Consider the following 10,818-nt stretch of genomic DNA (forward strand, 5'->3'; position numbering starts at 1 on the left):
CTCTTCTCTCTTTGCTGATTTTGTCCTGAGCATGCTTAAACAAAAAAATCTCATCCTGCTTTCTTTAGTCATATGAATCACTCACCTTAAATTTCTGCCCTGAAAAATGTAAACAAAGGCACTTTGTCTGACACCTACCCCCCGCCAGCAGTTTCAGGCATTGAAAATAACTATATAGAAATTATCAATCTTGTCGCTGATGGTCTGGTTTGCTTTTGTAGGTCATATAAAGACATCAGAATTATTTTCAGTCTGTTTCATAACCAGCAAAAAAACTGCTCACAGTAGCTTTAAGTTACTGCTCATGCAGGCTATTAGGCTTGGGTCGGCAATCTGGCAAATGCCATAATCAAGCATCAAATTACGAGGGCCACCCTGCAGACTGGCCTACATGTACAGTAGCATAAGGGCGTACAGTTTTGTTATACAGTCAATCCAAAATATGGTCACACTACTCTTTCAACACATTGAGTCATAATTTACATGTCATCAAGAAGTTGCGTGTCAGGAATGTGCAAACATGTTCGTTTAAACATTTGGTAAAAAGACCAGTGCTGTGATTTTCTCAGGTGCATCCATCGGTCAGTCAGGTCCGTGGACTTTCCTTCCTTCCCCCATTTGTCCCGGCCCGCACTCCACCTCTGAAATAACTACAGAGAAACAAGCTGCAACGCTAGCTGTCGGCTGCGGTTGAACTCATAACAGTCTAATATTTATTTGCTTACTTGTGTTAAACAGTTTGCAGCTGCAGGCCAGCTGACAGATTTAATAAGAGCGAAAGCCAGAGGTGGGCTGTGGGAGGGAGGGGGTGTAGATTATTGCCTCTTCGGAAAGCCTTTTTATTTAATAACCAGCAAAAATCAATATGTGCTTCTTATACAGTATGCACTCTGATGAGTTCTATTAGATTTGGAACCAAACTTGAGTTTTCGGGCTTAATTTACATTCGATTTGATGAAATCTTTTTGGGTTAGTACAAGATGTTTATAGATTAGTTGCTGCTCCCTGAAAATTGTACCAATCACAAAACCTATGGATTAAAAGAACATTTTCCCCCGACAACTCTGAGCAAGTACGTAAAAAGATTAATCTTTTTGAAGTTCAGGACTTAATTTAAATAAGGGTTGGACCACTCAGTGTCAAAGAAGAACACATTTCTCATCAGCAGACAGAAGCAACCTCCTCAAAGAATGGGGACAGTGGAGCCGTTAGCTAGCAGGTGGCAGCCTCCCCCAGAGAGGCCTCGCAGGGCAGGTGAATCCCAGAAAAGGAATTAACTTCTCTTACATCTCTTCAGCCGCTACCCTGCCCTGCCACCGGTTCCAATAAAATTGAGCAAGCTCATCTAATCAAGGCAGCTTAAAGCTGGATTCATTATTAAAAGCTCCTCTGAAGTTAGCAGCGGTATTTAACCACTTTGTACTTCATCATCATCTGGACCGGGCTGATAGATGTGCTCGGGAGGGGAGGCAGAACAGGAGAGAAGAAATGTAGGAAGAGAGGCAGGGAGAGAAATTCAACCTCTGCAGTCATGAAGGAGTATCCTTAAAAATCTCAGACACCTTTCGACTTTCTTTTCACCATCAGAAACAATCTCACCCTGCATGCGCAATGTAGACAACTCTGAGCACCTCCATTCACAAAAGATGTGTACATGTACGGGGAATAGCTCAGCGTGGGATAATTTGTCAAAGGGCCATCTTCAATTATTTACAGCTTCCTCTACATATTGAACATGTTTCTCTTTCGTGTCATTAATATTTCATCCCTCTCCCCTCTGCAAGACGTTTCATCAGAATGAATCAAAGTGACGTTAAGCTTTATTCTCACGGCATCTCCGCCAAATTAAAACTGGAATCGGGGTGGTGTGACAGGCTTTTGATGTGCCAGTGGTAAGCGGTCAGACGCAGCGGCCTCAACAACTGCATCAGAGATAAACTGAGTGTATTGTGAATTTTTTAAAATGCCCCAAACTTGGTTATAAGTTGGCACTGACATGAAGTGGAACACGGGGAAAGCATAGGCATTTATCATTTAGATGCATGGGAATACAGGCGCTAGGTTCCCAGGCATTTTGATTACAAGACCCTTGAGATGGGTTCGCATTACAGGCCAAGTTCTGTTTGGAACAGATTCAAGAAAGCCTCTAACTGTGCTTTATTGTTTAATACAGCCTTCATAACTGTCTGGACACTGAAAGAGAAGAATACACTCTACTTCATTGTATTTAAGCAACTGTGGACATGCTGTAACCTTTAAACTAGTTCCACTACAGGCTTAAACATCTATGTGTATATGTAAATCTATGTAATGACAAGTGTGTTGGTATGTGCACTTAGGATATGTATGATCATCAGCGTATGTATATGAATGTGTACACGTAGACGTGTAACTTTTATAACCTCTCTTTATGCATCACTTTCTGTTTGTTATATTATTATCATTATTGATATTATTGCATCATTGAGTTATTTTAGAGGGAATAAGCTGACTGTTTTAAAAAATATGTAAAATATATGTTATAAAAAAAAGAAGCAAAAATTAATTTAGATAATTCTGAAGCTCTAATAGTTTAAGGGAACACCCAATTTTACATAATTTAGTCAAACACAACTTAATTTAGGAATTTAGAAAACTGAAGATTTGATTATTATGCAGAATACACCTAACATGAAACCATACTTATGAGTGTGCATTACCAACTAAATTCTAGGTAGCCTGGGGCCAGCTGAACCTCCCCCGAATACAAAGACAAAACACCTATGAGGAAAAAACAGTTTAAGTTATTAATAAGTCAATAATTTAAAGCTCCAGTGAGGAACTTTTGGTTTGTGTTGATATTGGCGCCCCCTGTGGACAAAGCCGTGCCTCTTATCTCTGATTTTGTCTTGTACATGCTTAAGTGGTGGGTTTTAACAAAAAACCACATCCTGCTTTCTTTAACAGTCATATGACTCACTGTGAATCTTTGCTGTGGAAACTGTAAACAAAGGCAGCATGCAGTTAATCACTTCGTCTGACACCTACCCCCTGCCAGTGGTTTCAGGCATTAAAAATAACTATATAGAAATAATCAAGCTTGTTGCTGATGGTCTGGTTTGCTTTTACAGGTCATATAGAGTAATCAGAATTAATTTCAGTCTGTTTCATAAGCAGTGAAAAAACTGCTCACAGGAGCTTTAAGTAAACTCTGGTTTAAAGGCCGTCTTCATTTGAATTACATAAACAGTGACTACTCTCAAACAGCCAGTTTCCTCACTTGGTTGAATAATACAATTGAAGATCTATCTTTAGCAAATATGTTTTTGTCGGAAAATTGCCACAATGCATAAATGTCATAATTCCCTCACCATTTTTTTTCACACATTGCTTCCTTCAAAAGCTGTAATTTAGTCGTGAAAATTTCTTTCAGCTGAAAGGAAGCAATCAGACTTCCAGGATGGAGCCGGCTTCACTTCTCACTCACACCCGAGGTCACAGCAGGGTCACAAGTATTAAACACAGATAGACATACAGGGACATATGCTGCTGTGGACACTAGAGTGTGTACGTGTGTGTGTGATTGGGCAGCGTGCACAGTCACACACACACACACACACATGCATACATAGAAAAACCCCATAGGGAACTTGTTACTAAGCAGCTCACAGAGAACTAATCCAAGTGTAAAGATGGTGAGCTGCACAATCTTGTTTAAAACCTAAAATCTGGTTTAAAACCTAAAATCTCTCCCTATGAGATGATTAGTGCAACACCAACATGATCGCTGATGCTCTCTGTGCTGGCCAGCTGTGATTGAAGTTAATTTTTGGTTAATTTGGGGTGTTTTCTCTCATCAAACTAAGGCAGGAAAGTACACTGGGGTCCTATAAGTCGATATTAAGTACACAGGATAAAACAACAAATTGCTGCCCCCAACACGTTAAATTTCAGATGCCCTGCATGACGGATGGATCAGCCGATTTAGGCCCAGAAGCTCGCTCTCACTCTCTCATGTGAGAACACGCCCACCTTGTCGAGCTAACACCAACAGCATCACGGTTACCGTTGCGCTAGCATGCCAACAACCGGTTAGCTTGTCCTACCGGGTTTGAGGCACCTCCCTGTCCAACAGAAAGAAGGCTAAAAAGCATCACTCTTTCGCCATGTTCGCCGGTCTGGATGGGGCCCAGTTGCTAAATTGAACCACTCCCACTCTCACCTATACGCTGTGATTGGCTCAGGAACCACAACAGCACCCCTCCTGAAAACGTCCTGTGCAAAGCAAAACAACAGAATAGATGCAGAGGGAAGGGTCTCACAGGGGTCTGCACACACACTCACCAACACACGTATAGAGGCCCATAAGTGATGATTTATATTATTTGTAAAAGTCTATATTTTATTTTTCTTGGAAAAATCCTCCTTATTATACCTTTAAGCTCAAACAAATAACATATTTTAACCCAATATAAAACGACACATTTAGACAATCAGCATAGCAGTTTAGTAGGTTCCAGGTAGTTGTTCCGTGTAAGGGATTTATGGCCCTTTATCTTTGGTATTCTGAAAGCATTTTGACTTTGCCACAAGTTATTCATAGTGTTTTTTGGTGAAGGTGCATGACTCAGCATGATACGCCAGAAACATTAAGCAAAGAAACAACTTCCCTGCAGGATGCTGTTGTGGCAAAAAGCACCACTTTTGTGTGCGCAATTGTCACATAATATATTCATAAAACCATATACTCAGGCCTCTAAATGTACCCCGGAGGGATCCTTAAACACAGCTAAGAGAATACGTTCCCTTAAACTTGTCACCTTAGCATCATTTAATGAAAAACTTCCCGGCACAGACCATCTATCAAAAACAATCCCTCAGCAGTCAGGCTCGCTTGTAAGCCAACGCAGAGTGTGTGTGACTGATAGGTGGGCTAATGTAATTCTGTTGCTTCCACCGACGTGGTGATGGGCTGTTAATCTGGATTTAGGTTTCAAGGCCATGATCTGACTGGAAACTAGTCCCACTGAGTGGCTCAGCATGGAGACAAAGACCTCACACTGCACCAGGATATCCTCTGAAGCTTTGTCCTGAAAACCAGGTTATAATCTACAATCAAGATCTTACAACAAATACATCCCGGTATCTTTTCATCATTAAATAAACCTTTCTAAGGATGCAGTCATCACTGCATTGACTCATGTGCTCTTTTTTTCTAACACTAAAAAATTCCCTTTTTAGAATTCCTCAGCATGCTTATGACCTATTTCAATAACTTTTAATTTTTAATTCTCTGCTTATGCTAGCAACAAAATAAAAACGATGCGTCATCCATCTGATTCTCTCTGGTGTGTAGTAAATCCCATGCAGCATTTTAACAAGAAGTCATTCAAGTTATAAATTATTACACTTATGAGCCTTGAGACTGGAACCTTTCCAACCGTCCTCCTAAGTTTCTCATTTATTTCTATTTCAGTTTATATTAACTGCATTATTGCTTATAACTTGTATTTATGAGAGGGGTGACGGACAAGGGCACATATCCGATTTCCAGCGGCATTATCGCTGAGGCATCAGCTGACATTTTGCCCTGTGGTGCATAGGTCACTTCCCTCCACGCAACAGAATCAGCTCTCCCAGGTCTCTGCTGCTACCTGCAGCTTATATCGTGGGGATAGCTTAAGACTTTGTAAGGTCCCGCAGATTTAGATATGTCAATCATGCTTTCAATGTGACATTTGCTCAGAGAAAGATATCTCGACTATTATATCTCGGTATAGTATTCAAAACTTGACTTTTTGACAGTTAGACAAGCTAGAATGTCACCAAATACCACCAAAGCTACACTGAACAACGGATTCTGGAGAGGAAAGTGCCATTCATGTGCCATGGCCTCTTGTGAGAATATCAGCTGACGAACAGCACTTGCAAGACTATATAAGGGTGGTGGAATTTAAAAGAAAGGATTAAAAACCATTGTGAGGAATTGTTTCATTATAAAATGTATAAAAATACTACCGTAAAAAGCCAAACGTACAGGCCTGTGGACATAAACTTAGGAGAAAGGTCTGGACAACAACTCCCAAGGTGCCTTTGGTTAAGAAACATCCAATAAACAAGCTAAAAGTCTGTTGTGTGTGCTGCTAATAGCATGCTAAAGAGTATAATCTGTAGAGAACAGATAATACACACAGCCTTTGTTTACATGAATTCATTTTCTGGATGGAATTTGGATGACATCTGCTGCTATAGCATGTTGTTTTGACCCCTGCTGTGAATTGCGCCTATTACTGATTTCTTCCCCATAGCAACAGAGGCTAGAGGATCATGGGTATCATACTTTTACAGCCATTAGCTTTAGCAAACATGATTTCTCAGTAGAGAGGATAAAGTAAAGCAGACTAACCGCCATTAAAACAAAGCATCATTAAGTATTCTTGGAAAGTCCCATTTTTCAAAGAACAGCGGGAATATTGTTAAAATAAAACTTTAAAATGGAATTTTACAGTCAAAACAAATGCCTCCAATACTTAGAACTCTCCAGGCCAAAGCAGACCAATGAGAACACCATAGCCCAGTGAGACACAATCAATGTCCATCTCTATTGTATCGCCCACAAAGACATAGGCAGCATCAATAAGAGTACACAGATGGTCTACAATACTTGAATAAATAGAATATTCTCACTTTCTGAGCACAAGCCAACACCGGCAATTCAGTAATACTGCTTAACACATTCGCACATAATGGATAGTTAATGTGAAAATGATGGCCTTTGGAAATCAAAGCAGCATGTGGGTGGTAGAATAGAAGGGGTGGGAGGGTGAAGGGTGTTTAGTATTATCGAACCAGTCGGCTATTCTGTAGAGGCAGGACTTTCTCAGGCGAGCCGGGGAAGGAGTGACATTTTCCCTTGGATATCTATCACCGGGGCTTAATGGTTTTCATGAGCACTTGCTGGAGAAATGACATTCTTTTTTAAATGGTTAATTAATAAATGAAAGGATAATGATGAATGGCCCTCATTTTTCCTCCTGGTAACAAAGTGATACACAAGTCTCCTCCGCCACGTTTCTAATTATCAGAGGGAACATTCCCCGGCTCGCCTGTAATCTGGGGGTATTTTCATTATCATGGGCACAAAAGACGCAGCTGCACCTATGCATTCAAGTAGAGTGACGCTAAGGCAGGTGGAATGGGCTGATTTAGTTGATCAATTATTTACTTTATTGCTGCCATCATGTAATCATCAATAATGTAATAAATGGCAGCCATTGTGTACATCACACATTACAAGAGGCTATATGCAAAATAATTCATAACATACATACCATATAATTGGACATTAACTAGTATAATACCATGGTATATGCATGTAAATGCAATGTTGAATAAAACTGCAAGTAGAGTTGGTAGATAAATTCCTGTATCGCTTTTTTTAATCAAATACCACATGGGCAGAAATGGGAAAGAGCACAAGGTCAGCCTGTTAAATACATAACCCACTCTTGTCAATGTTGAAGTGTCTGTAATAGGCCAGAACAAGGATCAGAGACACCCTCATCCCAGGAAGAAGAGTAGTCCAGCACATAATGTGACACCATTTTGAGAGTAGAGACATTTATCATGGAGGAAGCTGTGTGTGATGCGTGTGTATGTGTGTTACTGATAACTGCAAGGAAATCCCTGCGGCACCAATCAATAGCATGTGTGCATAGCATGACTCAAGTCAAGGACGGAGGAAACAGAATCGGAGGACTCAGCATCCATTAAAAGATGGATTAGGATAGAGTTATTTTCGAGCCATTCCAAAAGCAACAGATTATCAGTTGATTTGAGGGGTGTACCCGGAAGCAAAAGTAATGGGTAAGCCAGGTGTGTTTGCTGGTTCTCTTTGAACGTGGCTATATTGCAATGGTTACTTACACTGCACACCTAACCTGCTTCATAAGAGGTTATGTTCAGTGTTAAATTTACAGTATATTAGATAGAAAGTACTACTTTTTTCCATGTACACTGCTCTGGGCTTTAGTTAGCATGTTAGCGCCAAAGCATTTTAAGCATTTGGCGGTTCACGGGAAGGAAAAACTACAACTTCAATCTTAAAACTACAACTTTAAAGTTTGGAGGCTCTAAACAACACCACACAGTGTGGAGACGAGTGAAGGCATAAATCAATAGAGATATAGATTTCCTGTTAATGCTTCTACCATTAGGAACAATGTTCAAAAGCATTTGAAACCAAGAATGTTCACATACTTCCCTTGAGGACTCCAGGCTAAGCTTGACTCCGTTGAGCCAAATGTCACTTTTAGTTTAAAACAATGCATCACTGCAGCCCTTGTGCTCTCAAAACAGTACCTACACTGAAATGTTACAAGCAATTGCTCAAGAAATGATGGTGCGTATTTCTACAATCATTCCTTCCTTCTTTGTTTGGTTTCAACTTGATCTTATTGTTCCTCATCACAGACTACAATATCAATTCAATTATCACATTGCAATAATCATAAATTCCATTGTACCCATAAAGAAATACATGACTGACCAATCCTTGTTGACTTTACAGTATGTGATGCTAACAGGAACTTAATCTATAAATCACCAAATACCATAAAGCCTTTCCCGTTTAACTGTCATTCCATGTTGCTGGAAAGGATCACTGCTCACCATGCCTCCAACACATAATGCAGCAAAGGAAAGTTTAACCATCCACTGCAGAAAGATTGATTATTGAGTCCTGCAATAGTTCAGATTGCATTACTGTACCAATCAATGCTATTGATCACTCTTCTACAATTTTCAGCAAACAGGAGTGTCAAATATACAATATCAAAGCAGTCACAAAGAAACTATAAAGTCTCTTCATTGTAAGAAATACAAAGGAGTTCAAATGCCAGCCTAAACCAACTAATGGACAAACCTTTGGCACAGTTAAGCCAGTAAAAAGGCAGCTCACCTGTTGAATGCCAACAGCAGTATACAGCGACAAATAACGAGAACGTTCATAAAGATCAAAGATATTGTCCATCTCCATGGATTTGCATGGATGTACCAGAATTTGTGGCAAGCCTTTAGTGAAACAAGTGACTTACGTGTTTTGCGGTGGCTGTGCGTACGCGTGGAGAGCGTAGTAGAGACCGTTTCAGTAGTAGTATGCTCCGGGGTCCACATCTGCGTTGAGTCATGGAGTACAGTTGGATTAGATGGTGACGGGCTAGGTGTTGCCACTCCAATTATGAAGGTTGTCCGTGGCGCTGCCGTGGTCGTAGTAAAACTCGAAGGTCCACGTCCGTTACGATTGACAGGATTCCGAGGGGTTACTTGGCTTCCCGAGGCACCACCCCCTCTTGGGTTTATAGTAGTGGTAGTAGCAGTGGAACGAGTTCTACCTTTTGCAGCAGTGACAGTTCTGGGTGTGGGATTCCCACCATCAACTGTAGGAGTAGTTGTGGTGGTAGTATCAGGACTTTTGGGAATTCCACTTGGCTTGGAGAGGAAGATAGGATCCTGGCCTATTCGATTAGCATCCACAAGGTCTGTTGGCACGTAATCCCGGACTGTACCAACAACAATCCATTTCAGGAGCATCAAGCTCAATCCAAGACCAATGAAACCAATAAGTAAGGGGACCACACACAGCCATGTCTGCTGGCGAGGCCAAACTGCACAGCGAAGGGGACCCTGACCCTGGGCCTGGCCCTCACCACGGCCCCCAGAAGCCCCTGATGCCTCAGGTTCCTCCAGGATCACCGCCCCGGAAACAGCTGCCCCAGAACACTCGCTCATCCTTCCCTGCCGTCCTTTATGGCTCATTGAGGGTTAACCCTGTGATAGGCATCGATAGCAAATGGCGGAAAGGTTCCCAACAATGTCGGACATTGAGAAAAGACAAAGGGGAAAAGATGAAGAGATGGATACAAAAGGACCCAACGGTAATCGGATGCTCACTAGCACATACACAAATATGTAATCCAAGAATAGAGAGAAGGGGAGGGGTGCAGGAGATGCATGCAGACACACAGTCACAAACACACAAGCACACACACACTCACACTCAGAGACACCCAGTGAGAGATGGAAGAGCTGGCGTAGACGGATAATCGCCCGATTAGTCCGCGTTTAGTCCTGCCCAACTCTTAATGTTCAATCGAAGCAACAGTAAACTTCAAGAACGTTCACAGCAGGGTAAGCCAGAGGAGAAGAAGTTAAGCTTCTAACAGGGAGAAAAAGGGACAAAGAGAAAGACAGGAGGAAGATGGGTGGGAAGGATCAGCTCTACATCTGTGCATGTGAGGAATCCGTGGCAGTAGTGTTCGGATGCCACTGCAGCAAAAATCCACCGGTATTTCTACTTGACATGCATGTATGTCCCCCAAAGATGGGACAGTATCGTCTAATCAGGAGAGTGAAACTTGAAGGGTGGGTCTTGTCGCTTCCCCACCCTGTGCCGAGCCAAAAAAATGAAAGATGTTGCCAAAAGCAGCCTGTTCTAACTGCTTTAGCCGAGTCAGCGTCCCTCAGCTCCCAAAATCCGTCTATTTCGTAAGTGAAAGAGAGCGAGAGCAAAGAGATCTTCTGTTAATGTGACTGTCGGACACTCTCCTTGGATTATCTGCTATCTTTGTTGCCCATTGCTTTCCAATCAGACTCCTCTTTTTGGATGTTGTTCATTTATGACTCCTCGGATCCAAACCCACTCTGCTTTATTTATGCGTGCTCCAAATTCCAGTGAGGCTAAAAATAAAGCAGTAGAATCCAATTAATTTTCCAAATCCATTCAAAAAGCCGCACTTCAGATGAGGACAGAGAAAGGAAGGGGGGTGAGTAGTGGGGGGA

At 41.6% G+C, this 10,818-nt stretch overlaps 1 protein-coding gene across 1 annotated transcript in view; it reads right to left on the reverse strand.

Moving 5' to 3' along the window:
* Window positions 1–10,168, reverse strand: part of LOC138588213 (pro-neuregulin-3, membrane-bound isoform) — a 405,775-nt gene extending 395,607 nt beyond the window's left edge. Inside the window, exon 1 of the mRNA XM_069658163.1 lies at window positions 9,075–10,168. Coding sequence (XP_069514264.1) covers window positions 9,075–9,795 — 721 coding nt within the window. The 5' untranslated portion in view covers window positions 9,796–10,168. The remainder of the gene's footprint in view (window positions 1–9,074) is intronic.
* Window positions 10,169–10,818: the final 650 nt, after the last annotated feature.

This window comes from Semicossyphus pulcher, unplaced genomic scaffold (genome assembly GCF_022749685.1).
Source record: "Semicossyphus pulcher isolate SPU_LCO1_2020_fin unplaced genomic scaffold, fSemPul1.0.p SCAF_12, whole genome shotgun sequence".
Classification (NCBI taxonomy): domain Eukaryota; kingdom Metazoa; phylum Chordata; class Actinopteri; order Labriformes; family Labridae; genus Semicossyphus; species Semicossyphus pulcher.